A 22066-nucleotide genomic window follows, 5' to 3' on the forward strand; every position below is an offset into this window, starting at 1 on the left:
ACAGTCATAGTCCTGGAATTAACACAAATCCTGCACTGTTAGCAATTTCTCTTTTGTATCTTTCAAGACAATTGTATGCATATGTGTATATTCTCGTCTTTTTTTTCTATTTAAACTCAACTGGTATCATACGCTGCCATTGTTCTGCATCTTTCAACTCCTCTTACCAGCACATCTTCTATCTTGATAGTTCTTTTTAATGGCTCCATGGTTTTCCATTGTCTTTGTATCACTTTTTATTTACTATTTCACATATATGGCCATTTAGCTAATTTCCAAATTATTGCTATTATTACAAAAGCTTTGCAGTTAAAGAATGATTGGGACCTATTGGAAGGATAGAAGAGACAGTTTGAAGGGATTCCTGTTAGCCACTGAGATCACCAAAATAAAAAATGGTAATAATGGTTTAAAACTTGTATTAAAGTGACAGTTTAGATAGATGTCTGTACTGAGGTCATTAATCTCAGTATAAATATTATTTATATAAATATTATTTATGTAAATTAATTAATAAATGTGGGAAAGGGGATAGCTTTTTCTAATAGAAGAATGCCACATAATAAATGTAGAAGGAATGATGAAATTAAGAAGTAACTATTTGATAACCTCAGTAGTGGTAATTGTTTCAGGCAAAAATCATCAGTGGATACTTTATTGAATTAAAGTTTTGTGAGAAACCAAATATTTACAGTCTCAAAATGTGTCCTCATAAAGTATGTTTTAATTATAAAGGAAAAAATAATAACATATTAGAGAAAACTGGCAGATACCATCTTAATCACATGATCTGAATTGACATCACCAGTAATGGACAGATATCATGTGCATCCCAAGAAGGATACATTGTCACTTTTGTGGTATTGTTGTCAAAAATGCATGAGCTAAATCTAAAAATAAGGAAATATCAGACAGATACAAATTGAGAGACATTCTATAAAGTAAGTGATATTTACTCTTCAGAAATGTCAAGATCATGAAAAACAAAGACTGATGAACTGCTCCAGATTAAAGGAGATATAACAACTATTTTCAAGCAAATCCTAAACTAGGAAAATATTTTTTCTTTTGCTATAAAGATGGAGTTGTAAAATGTTTTCTGTAATGGATCAGATAATAAACATATTATGCTTTAAGGGCCACACTGAGTCTTGTTGAGACTTCTCAATTCTGCTCTTGTATTTTTGTATTTCCAAATGAGCCCTAGATAATCTGTGAATGCATGGCATATCTGTGTTCCAGCACAACTTTATTTACAAAAACCAGTGGCCATCGTGATTTGGCCTGAGGGCAAAAGTTTCCTAAGATACCCACCCCCCACCTTCCCATAAACGATGTTAGTGGGACAATTGATAAAGTTTGAATAAATCTGTAGATTAGATGTTAGTATCATCAGTGATAATTGCATCGTGATTGTATAAAAGAATGTCTTTGTTTTTAGGAAATAAATACTGAAGTGTTTTGGTGAAAGTGATATTATGTCTACAATGTGCTCTTACATGGTTTAAACAATATGATAATATGTGAATATGGTAAAATGCCAGACATTTGGAGAGTCTGGGTGTAAGGTGACTACGAATTCTTTGTACTCTTACAACTTTTCTGAAATCCTATAGTTATTTTAAAATTAGAAAAAAAAATTTTAAAGCATTTCGTATTCTAGATCAAGTAGTCTAAGAAAATATAACTTGTCTTACAGGGCCATGTAAATATATTTTCAATTATTTTTACATATCTGTTAAATTCTGATTAAATGGAATTGCTGTATTCACATGTGTCAGCATTTTGAAATTTAAAATTTAATAGATATTTTTATTTAAGTAGCAGTGGCAATTAGTTGAAGTGACTTCTAATGTAATGATATATTTTGATAAATAAGTTAGTCACTTTAATGTAGAATAGCAATCTATAAAAATAACAGTCAAGACAATGATAAACTTAATAGGAAACTTTCCTTTTCATTCTCTAAATAAATACAATAATATATAGTTTGGTTCTATCTGCTTTATCATGATTTTCCATTATTTGCTTTTTAAGCGGTTTTCCTTGTTTGGAAAATTTTAGCAGCTTTTAGGACTTTTGCTTCTGGCCAAGATGGAATAACAGGAACTAGAATTACTCTCTGGCCTGAAAAAACTAACATCCTGGACTCTTATCTATCTACCTGTATCTATCTATATAAAACAATGATTTTTCAAGATATTGAATATCAGCCAAGGAAGTATAGTGATTCCTCAGAAACAGGAGACAAATGAGATGAGCCTTGTGATTGTCCCAGCTTAGTGCCTGGAGAGAGTTTCTAGCACATGGTATAGGGTGGAGGGAACCCACGTGAAGCTGTGGATTCAGGGAGGCCAACAGGTCAGAGTTAGCAGGGCAGAGAACTGGATAGAACTGCCACATATGTTTGAGGTGGTGGTGAGGAGAAAGAGGGACCACTCAACAGAATTAGAGGAAGTAATTCCTGAAGCTTACTTAGGGCTACAAATTGTGCCTGTTAAAAATAGCCAGAGTGTAAAGCTCATAATTTACAGGATGTTATACTGTAACATCCTGTAATGGTGTAAAATTGGGTCCATACTAAATGATGCTCTGGTTTTGCTTCAGTAATGCTGTAAAATTGGGTCCGTACTAAATGATGCTCTGGTTTCACCTGACAAAGTAGGATTGAAAGGATCAGACTTGTTCCAACTAACTTAACTGTGTACTAGGACAAAGCTCAAGAGTAGAGTAATATTAATAGAAAAATACCCAGCACTCAGAAAGGCAAAATCAGATTATATCAGTCATACAATGAAGTAGGAAAATATGGTCCGTAATGAGGAGAAAAGTCAGTCAATCAAAACTAACCCAGAAATGACATACATGATAGAATTAGTAAATAAAGACATTTCCCCCACCCTCCCTTAAAAAGAAAAAAAAGAGAGACAGGGACTCCTGTGTTGTCCAGGCTGGTCTTGAACTCCTGGCCTCAAACGATCCTCCTGCCTCAGCTTCCCAAAGTGCTCAAATTTCAGGCAGTAGCCACTACACCCAGCTTCATAAAAACATTAAAACAGTTATTATACTTGTCTTCTGTATGTTCAAGATGCTAAGATCAAGAGTTGGGAAAATTTTTCTTTAAAGGATCAGATGGTAAATATTTTAGGTTTTTTTGCCCACATAGCCTCTGTTATACTACTCAACTCTGTTGTAGCACAAAAAGCAGCCATAGACAATGTATAAACAATTGGTGTATCTGCGTACTAGTACAGTTTAATTTCTAAAGTAGGTGGTAGGTTGGATTTGGCCCACAGGCTGTAATTTGTAGATACCTGAAGTAGAGGAGAGACTGAACAAGTTAAAATAAAATAAAATATTATATATATATGTGTGTGTGTGTGTTTGTGTATGTGTGTATATATATATATATATACACATATATATCTCCAAATCAGATTTCTAAAGATGGAAACTACAATATTTAAGGTAAAAAAAAATGCACTTAATGGGATAAATTTTAGAATTGATAAAGAATTGATTAATGAACTTGACATAGTAATAGAAACTATCTAAAATGAAGTACACAGAAAAAGTCTGAAAAAAGGGGTGAGCATTAGTGAGGTATGGTTTATTGTCGGTAGCCTCTAATGTACATGTAATTAGAGTCATTGAAGGGGAGGGTATAACTAAAACAATATATGGAGTAATAATGGCTAAAAAATTTCTTTGGTGTAAATTGTAGAAAATCGGTGAATCCCAAGTACAAAAACTACACAGAAACACTTCATAATCAAATTGACTATAATCAGTGATAAAGAGAAAATCTTAAAAGCAACAGAGACAAAAGACAAATTATGTACCAAGGAGCAAAGGTAAGGATGACAGATAAGCAGATTTTTCATCTGAAACCTTGCTAGGGATAAGAGAGGAGCAAGAGCTTTGAAGTGGTTGAGGGGGGAAAATACTGGTCAACCTAGAATTCTATACCCAGATGATACAAACTTTTTTAGACATTAAAAACTGAAAGCTTTAGTGTGACAAAATCCTTCCATGTTGCTGTCTACAGAAGTTAAAGTGTACCTTTCATAAAAATGAAAAGTTTGAGTTTCATATAGTGAAAGAACTAGATCTATTGACCAGTCAGATATTTCTCATCCTTCTTATTCTGCATTTGGGGTTGTTACATGATCACTTTTGAATAAGAGGTTTGCTTTTGTTAAAATTTGCTGCCTGACTAAAGATCGCCAAGCTATAGTTTAAATCTGTAAATAATTCTACCATCTTGCAATAAAGTGACAGTTGAAACAAACAAAAAAAACCCTGAAAGCTTTAATCAAAAACAAGCCTGAGCTACAATGCTAAAAGAAATTCTTCAAGCAGAAGGACAATCATATCAGATAGAAATTTGATTCTGTAGAAATTATTAGGGTTAACAAGAAAGATGACATAACTACAGATTCTAAAGGTATTTAAAAGGTAAGTGAATATTATAAATAACCTATTGCCAATACGTTCAATAACTTTTGAAGAAATGCATAAATTCCTTAAAACTAGCAAACTATTATAACAAAACTTACTGAAGAAGAAACAGTAACCTGAATAGCTCTATATCAAAAGAAATAGAATTTGTAATTACAAACCTTCTGACAGAGAAAACTGCAGGCCCACATGGCTTTACTGTTGAATTCTACCATATATTTAAGAAAAAAATTATCCCACATTTATATATACTCTTCCAGAAAATTAGAGAGCAGGACATACTTTACGAATCATTCTGTGAAGACAGCATTACCTTCTTACTAAAAGCAGACAAGACGTTACAAGAAAATAAAATTATAGTCCAATATCCCATATGAACATAGATGTAAAAAGTCTTAAATTTTCAAATGGAATCCAACAATATATTAAAGGGATGATATATCATGACCTAGTGAGATTTATCTGAGGAATGGAAAACAGCATAATTCAATATATTAACAAAAAGGAAAATCATATAGTTATCTCAAGGGTTTTAGCAAAAGCTTTTGACATTTATTCTTAATAGAAATTCTCAGCAAACTAGGAATAAAAGGGAATTTTCTCATCCTGATAAAAGGTACCTATAAAAAACTACATTTAACATCATACTTGCTGATGAAGTGCCGAATGCTTTTCCTCTAACATCAGGAACAACACAAGAATGAATGTCTACTCTCACTACTTTCATTCAGTATTGTACTTGAGGTTCTCATCAGTATAATAAGGCCAGAACATGAAATAAAAGATATCCAGATTGGAAAGAAAAAAGTAAAACTGTCTTTACTTACAGATGTCATGATCATTTATATAGAAAATTCATGGAATCTTTAAAAAACACTATTACAACTAATAAGTGAATTTAACAAGGTACTAGGATACATGATCAACATATAAAACTAAATTGTATTTCTATTCTCTAGCAATAAACAATGAGAAATTGAAATTTTGAAGTAGTACCATTTACAGTAGTATCAAAAAATAGGTAATTCTTTTTTCTTTGGAGACAGAATCTCACTCTTTTGCCCTGGCTAGAGTGCCTTGGTGTCAGCCTAGCTCACAGCAACCTCTAACTCCTGGGCTTAAGCAATCCTTCTGCCTCAGCCTCCCAAGTAGCTGGGACTACAGGCATATGCGACTGTGCCGGCTAATTTTTTCTATATATTTTTAGTTGGCCTGCTAATTTCTTTCTATTTTTTTTAGTAGAGACAGGTCTCGCTCTTGCTCAGACTGGTATTGAACTCCTGACCTCGAGCAATCCTCCCACCTCGGCCTCCCAGAGTGCTAGGATTACAGCCATGAGCCACCGGGCCTGGCCTAATCCTTAAGGAAAATCTGACAAAAGATGTGCAAAAACTCTACCCTGAAAACTACCAAACACTGCTAGGAGAACTTGGAAGTCCTAAATAAATGTTCTTTAGGCAGAAGACTTAATATTGTTAAGATACCGGTTCTTTCCAAATTGATGTACGGACTCAACACAATCCTAGTAAAAATTCCAGCAGGCTTTTTCGTAGCTGTTGAAAAGCTGTTTCTGAAATTCATATGGAAATGCAAACAACCTAGAGTAGCCAGAACAACCTTGGAAAAGAGCAACAAGAACTTATACTGCCTGGTTTCAGAACTTATAAAGCTACAGTAATAAGTATGGTATTGACATCAAGCTAGCTAAATAGATCTGCAAGAGAATGGTGGCCAGAAGTAGTTCTTCAGATACACGGTCAGTTGTTTTCCCATCAAGGTGCAAAGGCAATTTAGTTAGATGAAGATAGTTGATTCATAGTTAATAATTGATTCTGGAGCAATTGGACATCCGTATGCTACCTCCTGCCCCCCTCTAACACAAAGTAACTACAATCTACACATAGCACCATGTACAGAAATTAGCTCAATACAGACTTAAGTGTAAAACTTTATATAGCTTTTAGAAGAAAACATGGAAAATATTTGTGACTTTGGACTAGGCAAAGATTTCTTAGATACAGGACCAAAAACACAATGTATGGAAGAAATTGATAAATTTTATTTCATCAAAATTAAGAATAAAGATGAAAAGAACTCTTAAAAGTCAATAATAGGAAGTAAACAACTCATTTTTATTTTATTTTTTATTTTTTTTGAGACAGAGCCTCACTTTGTTGCCCAGGCTACAGTGAGTGCCGTGGTGTCAGCCTAGCTCACAGCAACCTCAAACTCCTGGGTTCAAGTGATCCTCCTGCCTCAGCCTCCCGAGTAGTTGGGAGCCACCATGCCTGGCTGATTTTTTGTTTCTATTTTTAGTTGACTGGCTAATGTTTTTTTTTTTTTTTTTTTTCTATTTTTAGTAGAGACGAGGTCTCTTTCTTGCTCAGGCTGGTCTTGAACTCCTGAGCTCAAACGATCTGCCCGCCTTGGCCTCCCAGAGTGCTAAGATTACAGGCAGGAGCCACCGCACCCGGCCTCCATAGCATTTTAAAAAGCATTTTGCCAGTGCCTAATGAGAAACTCTTAAAACAGTGTGTTTTCCTTGTCTACCCTGGATTATTATGGCTAAAGTTAATGTTTTTTGTGCTCGTTGCTCCTTATAATTCATCCCCTCACTTTGAGATAGGAGAATCATTCATTTTTTATTGTTGACTTAGATTAATATCTGTTTTGGCCCTTTTCTAGTAGCTAGAGGCTACTTTATGTTTTGCATCACAAGGTACAATATTCATGTTTCAACTTAGTCATGAGTTCTTTTGTTTTATAATAAGACACCTGTGAGTAACAAATGCCATATAAACTAGGTAAACATAAAATGAATTCAGATTTATAGTAAAATAAAACCATAAAGGTGATCTGCATGAATAGTAATAATACATGACCTTTGCTCTATGTAGTTATTAGTCAGGTAATTAATTGATAAATAGTAAATCATGTAAAAGTGGTTGCAGCAAATAATATTCAGCTTTACTTAGACTAATTTTATGTTTGTAGGGCTTCTTGGGGGAAGAAGAGAACAGGGTAGAATAAGAAGGGACTGTGTGGTCCCTGGAATTCTAAGAGCCACGTTTGCATGAACCAGGGTTGGAAATACAAGGACCAAGGTGATGACCTGCCTTTGATTATCAGTACATCACACTATTCTCAAATTCCCCCAGCCCCAAGTTTTTCTCTACACCAGATATAAAGCCTTAAACAGCAAAATGGCTTATTTTCAAAATAAACTTTTAAAACAAAGAACTTGGGAGTGTTGATGACTCATTGCTCACAATGTAATGGCCCATGGCTATTTGGGAGGGAGAAAACCTGAAGAATTTGTCAGAATTTAAAAGGGTATGTGTGTCATAGCTGTGTGACAGGATTTGAAGCAGTTTAGCTATCTGTATACTGAAAATTTTTTGGAACTATGGGACATTTTTTCTTTTATCACAGAGAGGGAATTAGATTTGCAGGCATTTCCCTAGGTACAGGACCTGTACTATTTGACTTTGGTCACTGATACAGACATCTGCCGTAGCAATGGTAGTTTATTAGTATTATAAGGGTCTTAGGACCTAGATTGTCATTTTCAAAACTGGCTTTTAGGGGAAGCAGTAGTTCTCAGAAAGCTTTCTTGGGGAAAAAACAAGGAGATCTTGGTCTGATTTAATAGTTTGGAAAATGTAGCATACAAATATGCCCCGCTTGAAGATTTAAGGCTCTGAGTTGTCCTACAGTGATTTTGTTTTGCTTTTTTAAATAAATGTAGTTTTCGTTAAAACTTCTTTGATAGGGACACTTCCATTATAAACCACAACTATTGTGGAGCTCACTTGAGAATGTCGTCTAAGTGTAAAAGATGAATCTGCTAGAATCTGACAAAAACAGGACAGTTCTTGAGGTTTTTATTTGGTAGTGGGGTGTGGGTTGTATGTTTGTAAATCTGGATGGCTTTTGGCCACATTCTGAAGTAGAAGTGAGAAGAATCCAAGCTGAGCTTTCTGAACCCTCAACTGTCCCCACGTCCAATTTTGAGGAAGAGTTTTTTCTTTTAAAATCTTTCATTTGAAATTTTTTTTTTCATGTCAGACAGGTAATGTGTCGACATTGTAAAAAGGTTTGAGGGAGGCACATCTCACACCTGAGTGTTAACACTCAATCATCACACTTATGAACTACAAAAGGATCTTTCATTTTTTTATTGTTTTCAGGGATCAGGAAACATTTTCTGTGAAGAGTCGGTAGGATACATTTTAGGCTTTGAGGACCACATGTTGCCTCTGTTGCACATTCATCTTTTCTTTTTTATAGTCTTTAAAAATGTAAAAGGCTTGCTTAGCTCCTAGGGGTTACAGAAACAGGCTCCTGCATGGTTTGCCAACCCATGGTGTATGGTAGTAGTGCTTCTTGACAGTCTCTTAAAATGTTTGCACGTGTGGTGTTGTGTGTGTGTAATTACTTTTAAAATTCTTGGTATAACAAAAATAGATTTCATTAGAAGACAGAGTTCATTTTATAACTTTTATTATTTGGATTTTACAAGTGACAACAATCCGAGGAGTGAGCCTATTGGTAAGGGTGACTGTCTGGACCTCCCACCTTTGTGGTTGATTTCCTCTCCTAGAATAAATGGAGCTAGCTATAATTAGCTTCCGACTCACATGCCTCCTCCCCCTCTCTTGCCCCCTACTTTTCCCCCACTGATCTGCTTTAAATCGTTTATTCACCCCTTGGACCAATCACAAAGGTGTGTATGAGTGTGGTGAAGGCGCAAGGGGGGTCTGTTTTCAGAAGAATGGTGGTTAGCACCGTAAAGACACTGAACTAAAACTGCTGTAATTTATGTCCTAGAGGGAGATGTGGTATGTAGTGTTTTCCATATGTCTTGGTCCTTAGAACTCTGTTTTTTAAGGAGGATCGTGCCTCCATGAATTTACTTTGAGAAACGTTAACATGGTGTTTAAGGCTTGACCCAATCTCACCCCACCCTGTCTTTCTAATCTCATCCTTCAGAATTCAACATGTGTTGTCCTTCAGCCACTTAGAGGGTACCCAGTTTATAGGTAGTAGGTCTTTCTGTTCTGCTTCTTTATGTTCTCTTTTTTCTTCTTAGCTTTTTATTAGCTTTAACAATCTTAGTAATTAAAGAGTTCCTTTTTTATCCACATTTTTAAAAAATTCTGTGAAGAGACAAACTTTCTACCATACCCATAGTTATTCCCCTCCCCACACTCCTTTAATAGCCAAGAAGCGTGGTTTATGTTCTTTGCGCTTCCTTATCTCCCATTCATTTTGCCATTCTTTTTGCAGTTTACTGCAGTTGGATTTCCTTTCCACCAACTCGCTGAAAAGATTTTTTGTAACTGTTCAATTTATGAACTAATTGCTAAGTTTATGAACACTTTCTGATCTTTATCTTACTTAATGACTCTGTAGTATTTAATACCATTGGCTGTTTTCCCTTAATTGAAGTTCTCTTTTTACCCTGATTGCCAGGACCAAGTTCTTCTGTTTGCTTGATTTCTTTCACAGGCTCCTGTTGCCTCCTGTGGTGTAACTAGTAAAATAGACTCACTGGAGATAGCAGCACATGGGCTTATCTTACCATTTGTGGACGTTTCATTTTGGCATTCTTTTCGTGAGTTTTGTTTGCAGTGTAGAAAATGCGTGGAATTTATAACGCCACAGCCAAAAAATTAACAAAGGTAATGGCAGTTTAAACATGTTAAGCTAGAAGGGCATTTGCCATGATTTCATGTTAGTAAAATTATTCATAAAAATACCTTCTACATTTCAATCATTTGAGCTTCTCTATGTTTTAAGTAAGAAAACTCTTTCAGAAATATTGGCTCCGTGGTGTTCTTCAAAGAATTCTTAATTGGTTTTCATTTGGAATGAATATGTAAGAAATCATTAAATGAAATTAGTAAAAAACATACTTCAAAATTTACATTGTGTTTTAAAGAAACTATTCCAAAAAAGTTGAGTTTTAACTTTGTCATTAATATTTTTTTAACAATTCAATAATAAAACATAGTAATTCTAGTGGTAAGGATTCTTCAGTACCTACATTATGTTTTTCCAATAATAAAGTTTCCCCCATTTTTTCTTTTTCTTTTTTTTGAGACAGAGTCTCACTCTGTTGCCTGGGCTAGCGTGCCGTGGCATCAGTCTAGCTCACAGCAACCTCAAACTCCTGGGCTCAAGGTATTCTCCTGCCTCAGCCTCCCGAGTAACTGGGACTACAGGCATGCGCCACCATGCCCGGCTAATTTTTTCTATATATATTTTAGTTGTCTAGCTAATTTCTTTCTATATTTTTTTTAGTAGAGATGGGGGTCTCACTCTTGCTCAGGCTGGTCTCGAACTCCTGAGCTCAAATGATCTGCCCACCTCGGCCTCCCAGAGTGTTAGGATTACAGGCGTGACCCACCGCACCCGGCCCCCCCATTTTTTCTTAAAAAGATATTGGATGATTGTGGCACCTTACCATTGGAATCTTTTTTGTTTATTCGGGTGGTTTTTAACCCAGGTGACAATACTCCATTCCACCCCTCCCTTTGGCATCTGCTGGATGAAAACTAGAGATGCTGCTGAACATTCTACAGTGCACAGGACAATCTCTTCACAACAGAGAGTTATTTTGTCCAGGATGTCAACAGTGCTGAGATAGAAATCCTATTTATTGATAAAACCCTACTCTATTTGGATGAAAAGAATATGGGCTATCATTCTGTGAGCTTTACTATTTAATTGTGTTTCTTTAGAGTATACTGTTTTTTTTTAATGACATCTTAAGGTGCAGAAAGTAAATGATCTAGCTTTAATAGCCAGAGAACATCATTTTTTATGTCTAATGTTCTGTTTAATAAAGCAAAGTTTATATTTCTTGTCAAAGGAAGCTATTTGGCAAATTATTATTACAGGACAACCATTATTAATGATTTACCTTGAGGCTCTAGTTACTTTTCCAGGAATTTGTATTCTAAAAAGGAGGGAAAAGATAAAGAAAACTGGAGCTGTCACCCTGCATTCATCATAAGCACCTTGAGATCTTAATCGTGACCACTTACTTCCAGTTCTGGAAACCAGCACAATGCCCAGTGCCTAGGATGTGGTAGGCTCTCAATAAATCTTCAGTAGGAAGGTGGATAGGTATGCAGCTTACCTAGTATGCTCACATTACTTATGCTCTGCAAGTCGAATAAGATGCTTGATCATTCACCCTTGGTCATTTTCAAGTTTGCTCTTCAAAGCTTCAGTGGAAGTCCCATTTCCCCTCCCCCTGCACTCTATGCAGTTATTAACTATTAAAAGATTGAAGTCCCCTTTCTAAAGAAGTAATAGTAATAGCTAGACTTTACAGACACCATATGTCAGTTTGTGGCCGAATTTAAAGTTTTTTTCACAGTGTGAAAAGGCTCAGGCTTAGTGAAAATTAAGATTCAAACCCTAGTCTGTTTGATACCAAAGCTGTGCTCTTAACCACTACAAGATATCTATGACAGTATAATTTTGTCCTCAAGAACCAAACTGCCTAGGTTTGAATCCTGGTTCTTTAATATGGTCTTGGGAAAGTTATTTAACCTCTCCCCTGTTTCTAAAATGTGGGTAACAGTGTTACCCTCAAGGTTGTTGATGTTAATACATGCTTAGAAGAGTACTGGCACAGAGTGATTGCTTAATTTAACTCTTTTAATGATTATAATTAATATCTTCTTTGTAGAAAGGACTTGTGACTGCCTCAGGTATTATCAAATACTAACTTTGTCTTGCTTTACATGAGTTGTCATGAAAGAGATAGAAGTATAAAATACGAATCTTGCCCTTTAAGACTTTGTAATCTATTTGGGAAGACAAGAAAAATAAATATGAAACCTGACAAACATAATCAAGTAATTGCTAAATGATACAATAGAGACTACAAATGTAAGTAGAATTTAGTTTGGGGAACTACATTTACAGCTTAAAATTTTTCTTTTCAAGTATCTAGTAGCTTTTCAAGTCTTATGCCAGGGACTTTTGTGCCACTTGTGTTCAGGATATTGGCTTTATCCTGGATTTACTTTTGTTTTCTTATCCACCCTGAACTTTATGGTCCAGTTACCTGACTGAGCAACACCTCAAATCCCTTGTCATTGTCATCCTCTTCCAGGTTACATCTCTAATACCCAGTATGTTTGAGAACTTTCTCTTCCTGTTCCCACCCTTGGAATGCTGGTGGGAATTGGTACCATTAATTTTGGATTCCAACATTTGCTGGTCCTTTGATACCGTGGATCTTCAGTCATTTTACTTGTCTACAGTCAGCTTCCTTTTCCATTCCCTAGAAGATATTTCCAAGTATTTACTGCTCTTTTTCTTATCCATTAGATATCACAATGGCCTCTCATTTACAGATAAAAGAGAGACTTTCAGCTTCCCTTTCACCCGTTCCCAGCTGGCATCTATTAGACTTTTTGCTAAAATTAAACTGACCTTGACTTCTGCATCTCACCTTTTAATTGTACCTCCCTTTCCTTTTCTGCATTTTCTAATTAACTCTCCTGTCACTGCATTTTCCTTCTGGGAAATTTCATTCACTTCCAAGACTCCGTTTGCCAATTACATACCAGTGAACCTCACTTTTGCAGCTCAGATCTCTCTGCTGGACTATAATGGATATTTCCAAAAACCTATTGAATACTTTCAACTTGGAGGTCCCGGGGCACTTCAGGGTTGTCATTTGTCAGCAGAACCTACTAGTAATACATACCCACTTCTCCAAAAACAGGTTAAACGTTTCCTGTCCCCTATTATTTTGTGTTACATTCTTTTTAGTGTAAGAGCCTTTTTATAAGTTTGTTTTGTCTCTGTGCTTTCTAATCCTTTCTCTAGAATTAACTAAAAAGGAAAATTAATAATATATTTAAAAAAAAACCCAAGATCTCTCATTGCCTTTAGCTTTGATTGAAAATCCAGTTTCTACAGCATAGTTTTTCTATAATGGGATTGAGAGAAAATTGAATGGTGATCTTGTCCTACTTCACAAAGGGATGAGTTTTTTATTTGAAACATTTTAAGTTTTTCCTGACTTCCTAAAATTTTATTGCCTGCTACTGCTTTTATCATCTGTTGTGGGGTGATATTTGAATTAGCTCAAACTTCTATACTTAGTACTTAATTGTACAAATGTCTAGTTTTCAAGGAATGCTCTTCCCAATTTGACTCTACCCATCTTGTCAACGTTATTCACCGCCATAGTTCCCTTTGGACTCTTCCAGAATTTTCAGTTCCTGACTGCCAATTATTCACTGCAAGACCTTGGGCAAGACAGCCAAAATGGTATTAACAGTACTTAGTTTGTTGGGTTATTAGGATTCAATTAAATAAGGCACTGAAAGTGCTTAGTTCGGGACCTGGCACATAGTAAGTACTCAAGAAATGTTAGCTGCTGTGGTTTTATTGTTGTGGCTGCCTTACTCCCTTAACCCAAATCCCACTATACCCAAATGCGCAAGGTTAGTCACGCCTTTGTCTGTACTGCTCCCAAGCCCTGGAAGCCTTAGTCTTTCCTCCTCCCACTTCCTGTGTCTACTCCTCCTCTTTCAGAATTCAGCTCTTGTAAGAAACGTTTCCCAGCATGTAGTCCTTTATTGTCCACCCCCTCCTTCACATAGGATTTCCCTTAATCTTGCTTTTTGTACATACCACTCTTTGGATAATTGTATTTCATTAAAATGTGGACTTTTGAGGTCCTTTTCAGTGGTAGAGATTAGTACTCAATGTATTTATATCCTGGTGTTACCTTCTCTGTCTTGCAGCTAACAGTTTTTTTCAGTCAATAAATACAAAATGCTCAATCTCCATGGCCACCCTGTGTTATTATGTCCAGTCTCCAGATCTGGAAACAGGCTGGATAAGGTTAAATGATTTGCCCCAGGCCTTAGTGTGTAAGTGCTAGAAATCTAAAATTTCCCACATTTAATAACTTACTACCGTTGTATAGCTGTCCTCTTATTTACATCTGTCTTTATTTATAATAAAATAGAATAGCATTTTATTTTGTGATGTGTAAAAAATTCAAAAATTGGGATTCTGCTGATTCAGAATTGTTATAGTTTGATCTGTGTAGAGCTTACTTTCTTTGTAATATATAATATTGCATATAAAAATAATTGGATATATAAATATATTTAAGATATTGAACTTTCTATAGAACATTTGCTTAGTAAGCATGTAGTTATAGTAGTTTGTTTGTACTTGAAGGAATTAATGTTGTATTTTTTTCCAAAATTTGAGTTTTCTCTAATTTCAAGTAGCCTTTATTAAATACTATCTATTTGGTAGCATCCTTTAGAAAATTATATATTTTATGTAAATTATAGGCCTTTCTTAGTCCTTATAGGAATGTCAGTTTAGGATCAGGTAATAATAAATTTAGATAGCCTAATGATTTTTTGTGCCTTTTGTATTCATGAAAAATACTGAAACTGGGGAACGGGGGTGGGGGGGGAAGTACTAGATTATTAAGCTATAAAAGCATTTTATTTCATTAATTTTATAAATCTACATTAGCAGTGTATACACGTTGATTCTAGTTATTCTTGAAGTTGTAAGTGGGGTTTAGTTGAGTTACATCATATATTCCAAAGAATGAGGGACAATTTCTTCTTGTAAAGGATAAAGTATAGAGTTGAAAATGAGCAGTATTTGTTGTCCCATTGTATAATCTTCAAATTCATGAATTTGTTTTGCTTTATTTTTGAATTTAGATTTGCTTATTTAAAAAATATATAAACATTCCTTTCATTACAGAGCATAATAATAAAAAAGAAAGATTTCATCAAAAATTTCACCCTTGTAATAGTAATATTTATATTTGATTTTAGGGAAGCTATGCGAAATTATTTAAAAGAGCGAGGGGATCAAACAGTGCTTATTCTTCATGCAAAAGTTGCACAGAAGTCATATGGAAATGAAAAAAGGTAAGATTATTTTTCTGGTGCATAGTTAATTGTAGTTATGTGAATTTGCAAATGATATATTAATATGCATGTCAAATGATGCTTTCTGTTACTAGGTTAATTTGCCTAGTACAAAATGAAAACCAGGATTTGAGGGGAGAGACAAAGTGAATTGTGGCATACTCAAGCTAGAAGGAGAATATAGTAAAGATCATCTGGCTAAATCCCTAATCTTACAAAATGAAATAATCCACAATTTTTCATTTGGGCCACATGATCGTGTTCTCAGAGTATTTCCATGATACAGTAGCTTGTTCAAAAAGAAGCTTTCCTTTTGGTGGAAAATGTAATTTTATAAACAAATGTGACCCCAAAAGTGCATTTTTAAAAAGGAAAAGCCTAAACAAACCCCTGATCCTAAGACTGTCCTGAACTCAGCTTGAATTGAGCTATGGAGGGAGCAATTATAAAGAAAAGAGTTCCTGGCCCCCTCTTCCTTGACCCTGTGCCTATTCTGGTGGTTGTTAAGAAAAAACAGCAAAGCTGTGTTCATGCTCTTATAGCACCTGAATGCAGGTACTACAAAAATTGTCTGTAAAGTAGAATAGCCAAAATTAAATTAGAACAAAGTGATCTTTAAATGATTTCTCCTGGTATCCTATAAATTTCAGCATTTTTTGTGTATAATTGTAGACTGTTACTGTTAGTTTTTCTGCTTGGTTCCTGAAATTTTCTTGTGAATAGTTTCTTAAGTCTTTGTCTTTCAGACAGCATCTTTTGGTTAATCATTTCATAGATAAAGATAGCTCGCTTATGGGAAAAGATCAAAGTTTTTTTTGGATTGGCTGGAAAAGTACCAAACTGAAGGGAGGAGGAATGAAAAGTCAGGTTTTGGAGTTGGGTTGGAAGGAATGAGTAGAATCTTAAAGTTTGTGACATAAAGGAAACCTTAGCATATGCAGAAGAGAAGGGAAAATGTAAGTATACAATATTTTACATGCTAGAAGAAAATTAAAAGGTTACATACTTAAAGCCAACTAAATCTGAGCTGAAAAAGTAAAGCTATTAAAAAATATGAACAAGTGAAAACAATATTTAGGGTTCATAAGTGTTATTCAGGTTTGTTAAATTTGTGATTATTCATCTTACTAATAAAACTTAATCACTGATTTAGGGTTACATATGGGAAGAGGTTGGTATCAATCTGTGGTTTGGGATATAGAATAACATCTGTTTTTGTGAACTTGATAATAGAAATTCAGAAATTTTTTTCTAATAATGAAATTTAGTGTGTGTATATATAGCTAGTCATTTGTTCTCTAAGCAAAACAAGTCAATACCCTCATTACTGAAGAAGAATCTAAAAGGCCAACTGTGCACCACATAGTGAATCTGAAGTAGAAACAGTTTTCATATCAGCTCCAATCATGAGCTAGACATTGTTTTTGAAATGCTTTATAAATATTTTGAAAACTTTAATCCTCAGAGTACTCTTATAATAAAGTAGGCATGTTATAATACCTGTTCTGCAGGTGAGGAAATTAAATGTCAGAGATCTTAAACATGCCTAGGTTCACATTAGTTAGGAATCCATGGAGCTAGGATTGTAGCTCCTGAGGCTCTAATTCCAAATTTCTTATTCTTTTTATTGCCCTAATTGTTGGTTATCTATCCTAGTATTAAATGACATAGTGACTTTAAAAACTACCAGTAAAAGTCCTTTTGCACAGTACCTGGCACCTAATAGGTGATCAAAATAAAGATTAAATGAATATTTGTCATTTATTCATAAATAAATTATTTGTTAATAAATAAAGATTAAATGAATTGTACTAAAATGTATCTTCAAAAATCCATTTTCTGTTTGAGTATTATCTACAGCAGAGCTCGATGAGGATGGAGGAAGTCAAGTTGTTTTTTTCCTTTTTTTAAATTCTAGACAGAGTCTTGCTCTGTCGCCCAGGTTAGAGTACAGTGGCATCATGAAAGCTCACTGCAACCTCCAACTCCTGGGTTTAAGCAGTCCTTCTGCCTCAGCCTCCGAGTAGCTGGGATTCCAGGCCTATGGCACCTCGCCTGACTCATTTTTCTGTTTTTTTTGTAGAGTTGGGGTCTTGCTCTTGCTCAGGCGATCCCCCCACATCAGCCTCCCAGAGTGCTAGGATTACAGGTGTGAGCCACTGGGCCTGGTCCTGGAAGTAAAGATATTTGAGTATAAACTTTGTAAACTTTGCCCAGGACCATCCCTTTTATTATTAGCTAGGTGAGACTGGCTGGCTCTGATTGAATTATGAATAGGCACATGTTTATCATATAGCTTCGAACTTGGGCAGGCTGCTTTTCTTTCCCTGGATTTTTGAAGATGCATTTTAGTACATTTGGATTCATTTATTCCTTATTTCTGATCACCTATTAGGAGCCAAGTTATATACAAAAGGATCTTTACTGTGAGTTTTAAAAGTCACTATGTCATTTAATACTAGGATGGATAACCCATGCCCAGTGGAGATAACAAAAGGGGAAGAGCTATTCAAAAAATTATGTTAAAGTCCAGATAAGGTTTTTGTTTATCCATTACTGTTAAAAATATATGAATAGACAGCTGTAGAGGCTTATCAAGTTAAAAAAGGAAATTTAACCGTTATCTTTTATTGAAGTAGCTTTTATTTTCAATTTTTTTTCTGTTAATTGGATATGACCTAGCTGGTCTGAAACTCCGGACACAAGAAAGCTTATTTACTTGATTTTTTTTTTTTTAAACAAAAGTATTAGTAGTAAGGGACTGCTAATTCAAGTCCAAGTCCAGCCCTCTGGACAGCTGGCAAGCTCTGCTTTGGCTTGGGGGTTAACACATTGACTGCCACACTAGAAAAAAAAATTTTTTTTCCCCTGAGGCCACGGTGTTTTACTAAAATGATCCTTTCTAATTTGTTATTTTATATTGTTTTCTGTGGGTGAGTTATATGCAACACAATCCATGTGTTTAAATTGTCTTTTTTTAATTCTTATTTCAGCATATTGTGGGGGTACAAAAGTTTAGGTTACGTATTTTGCCCTTACCCCCCCACCCCCACCCCCGAGTCAGGTTTTTTTTTTTTTTTTGAGACAGAGTCTTACTCTGTCGCCTGGGCTAGAGTGCAGGGGCGTCATCACATAGCTCACTGCATCCTCCAACTCCTGGGCTGAAGCCATCCTCCTGCCTCAGCCTCCTGAGTAGTTGAGACTACAGGTGGGCACTACCACAACCTGGCTAAGTTTTTCTGGTTTTGGTAGATATATGGGGTCTTGCTCTTGCTCAGGCTGGTCTTGAACTCCAGACCTCGAGTCTGGGAGGCAGAGGCAAGAGTCCTCCTGCCTCTGCCTCCCAGAGTGCTAGCCTAGCCACCCCACCAGGCCTAAATTGTCAATATTAATTGTAATAATAAGAACATGGACCAGTAAGATTGTCATGAACCAACTATAGGGTTTTGCTTCACAAAGCCCCGAGGCTCAAAACTAGCTTGAGTTTAATACAACTCATATGGCAGTTAATGTGTTAAAAGGCTGCTGTTCTCAACCCCCGGCCGAGGCCGGGTAAGGTCAGTGGCCTGTGAGGAAACTGGCCAGTGCATCACCACCTGAGCTCCGCATCCCACCCCTACCAGCATCCCAGCTCCACCAACGGCACTCCAATCCTCCCCCCTCGTTGTCTTCCCTGAAACCCGTCCCTGGTGCCAAAAAGGTTGGGGAGCGCAGTTAAAATAGGAAATTTGGTCCCTTGTTGGTGGAGTGCACAGTGGAAAGATGATCTGCCTTCTTACTGATCCTGGTTTAGGCCTTTTTGAGGAGCTGCAAAGGCATAAGGCATGAGGTTACCTGGGGACATGACCACAGTCTTCTTGGCCATGTCCCTGTGGCATATAAAATAACTCCAGTGAATGATGCTAAAAATATTTGCTCAGGAAATTTTATTCTAAAATTTAAAATTGTTCTTGATATCAACTATTATGCCTAATATTAACTAATACTTATTTGTGTAGCACATCTAGGATCCCATTTGTTAGTGACTAATAATTTTTCATTAAAGAAGGGCTTCCTAGGTTAAAATGTAAACTTTTAAAAGGATTATTTTATCTAGAGAAAATGTTAATATGCTATTTGACATAAGATTCAACTTTTTAGAAGGAAGTAATTAAGCAGTAGTTATAATGATACTGTTGAGAAAATTAACAGTAAAGCCAGGTAGGCAATTACACTGTGATTCTGAAGTCACACTGAGAATTGTGTTAATTGGAGTAATTGTAGTATGCAAAAAGTTCCTAAATATGCTCCTTTTAAAATGAATAATTGGTGATTAAGGGTAATGATTCTGCAATGGTAGTCAGATAATATAAATGACGTGAGTTTGGATTTTGTTTAACCTAACTTACTATATATGTTGGGATGAATAAAAAGCCTTTGATTTCTGTAAGGTAGTTTTCAGACCTAATCTCAGGATTTGAGGAAAAAGTTATTAAAACATTCTCTGAAAATAAAGACTGATTATTTGAACTTTGAAATGAATAAAATCTTAAATGTGTGCACATTGCCACCAAGTGGCAGAGAAAAGCATTGTTTATCATAGTTGCTTAGAACTACTGGGAAAGATGAGAAAATAAAGGCAACGTTATTTCATAGTATATATTTATAGCAGCTGTTAAACTCTGTAAGCTAACCACTTACTGGTAAAACTCTTCACTGAGTGTTTGATACCTGTTGACCTACTGTCCAAATTCAAAAAATCATTGGTTTCACACACCACTGTAGAGATGTAGTTTAGTTTTTCTTCTATTAATTTGGATGATTTTAACCTGTTCCCTTTAGTTTCCTTTCTTTTGCCTATATTCTTCCCTTTTTTGTGTATATGCTTATCCTCTGTTCGATTACTGTATTATTACTGAAGTATATGGAAATGAAAATTTGATTTATTTGCTGCATTTTAGGGGGTGACAGTATTGGGATGTTCTCAAGATATGATTTCATCATCACCTGATAGAAATAGCCTCAGTGTTTAGATTATAGTAGATTTGCTGTTTTCTTCCATCACACCTTTTTTGAATAATTTGTAGAGTTGACATAAAAAAAAAAAAAAAAAAGAAAAAACAAGGCTAGCTCAGAGCCTGTTGGAGAGTCTTCATTTTTCTTACATTTATTACATGATTGGAAAACCACTTTTGGGGTAGAACCTTGGTCAGTGTTTTGAGTAAAGAATTTCTCATCAACCTGTCTTAAGTTTATACCCTGTTAGTTTCATGCATTTTGTCACAGTACTATTGAGAAAACCAGAACTACTCATTCTTTTATTGTTTTAGCTCTCATTAGATTTTCAAATGTGAAATAAAAACCTTTTTATAATAACTTGTTGAGATTTGCCTACTACAGTTGGTATACAGGTTGTGCATCTCAAATCCAAACATCCAAAATGCTCCAAAATCTGAACATTTTGAGTGTCAGTATGATGCTCAAAAAGCTCATTGGAACATTTTGGATTTTGACTTTTCAGATTTGGGATGTTCAACTGGTAAATGTAAATGCAGATATCCCAAAATCTGAAATCTAAAACACTTCTGGTCCCAAGCATTTTGGATAAGGGATACTCACTGTGTACTATTTTAAAGAATAGCTCTTTGGATTTTATCGTTGGCATACCAATTTAGTAAGGAGTCTTAATATCAGAGTTTGGTAATATGCTAACAGGAAACATGTTTCGAAAATTGATGCCTTCTCAACCTCCTGAGAGTATGCCAATCTAAGTATTTGAGTCAGTGCCATGGAAAGCATTGGGTGGCTCCCAGCATTAGAAGCCAGAAAGATCCCTGATACAGACTTGAACTGAACCAACTCCAAAACTAGCCCAGCTAATCCAGGCATCCCTCCAAAATTGGAGTGACCTGGAGCTGGGCCTACTACCTTGGCTGTGACCTTTATATCCATGCCCTCAGTGTGAGTACACGTGCATGAAAGCTGCTCTTCTTTTCTATTGGTTTAAATAAATAAGAGAGGACTGCAGAGGCTTCCCTCCTTGCTCAGGGTCATCCCTGGGGCCTACTTGGTCTGCTAGCCCGTTACCTCTGGCTTCACCCCCTGTTGATCTCCCTCCTCTCTACTCTAGTCACTCTGGTCTATTTGTTGGTCAGAGTTCTTCCTGTCAGAGCCTTTGCTCTTGCTCTCCCCTCTGCTGAAATGCTCCTGGCCCCAGGTATCCACATGGCTTTGGGTCATGACTGGAAGTCCCCTCCTTAAGGAAGCTTTCCCAGGCCACCGCAGGTCGTCTCCATTTCAAGTTCCCCTGTCCTGCTTTATTCTTTCTCCTCAGTACATACGATTACTTGTGTTACAGAAGGCCTTGCCAAATGTTTTTCATTAGGCGCCGAGTAGATTTCAATAAGATTTTGTATATATAATGTTCAAGAAAAGTAAATGGAATGAAGAGAAGTTAGTCAATGGGTACAAACACATTGTTAGATAAAAGGTATAAGTTCTCACGGTCCATAGCACAATAGGGTGACTACAGTTAGCAACAACGTATTGTATATTTTAAAGTAGCTAGAAGAGAGAACTTGAAGTGTTCCCAACACATAGAAATGATAAATAAACAGCCAAGGTGATAGATACCCCAGATATCCTGAATTAATCATTATATATTCTGTACATGTAAAAAA

The 22066-nt window shown here is 35.7% G+C and overlaps 1 protein-coding gene and 1 non-coding gene across 9 annotated transcripts in view; one reads left to right on the top strand and one right to left on the bottom strand.

Moving 5' to 3' along the window:
* RBPJ (recombination signal binding protein for immunoglobulin kappa J region) overlaps nt 1-22066 on the top strand; it is a 95490-nt gene that overhangs the window by 52755 nt on the left and 20669 nt on the right. For 7 of the 8 annotated variants that reach the window (XM_045550474.1, XM_045550478.1, XM_045550480.1 and 4 more), the window contains one exon: nt 15312-15407. In XM_045550474.1, the coding sequence (XP_045406430.1) occupies nt 15312-15407 (96 nt within the window). Of the gene's footprint in view, nt 1-3745; nt 3855-15311; nt 15408-22066 lie in introns of those variants that run through there. The other variant, XM_045550482.1, reaches the window with a different exon arrangement.
* Nucleotides 8524-8627, bottom strand: LOC123637654. The gene has a single exon (XR_006735003.1). It is a non-coding gene; the product is annotated as a small nucleolar RNA U13 (small nucleolar RNA).

The sequence above is a fragment of the Lemur catta genome, chromosome 4 (genome assembly GCF_020740605.2).
Source record: "Lemur catta isolate mLemCat1 chromosome 4, mLemCat1.pri, whole genome shotgun sequence".
In the NCBI taxonomy this organism is placed as follows: Eukaryota; Metazoa; Chordata; class Mammalia; order Primates; family Lemuridae; genus Lemur; species Lemur catta.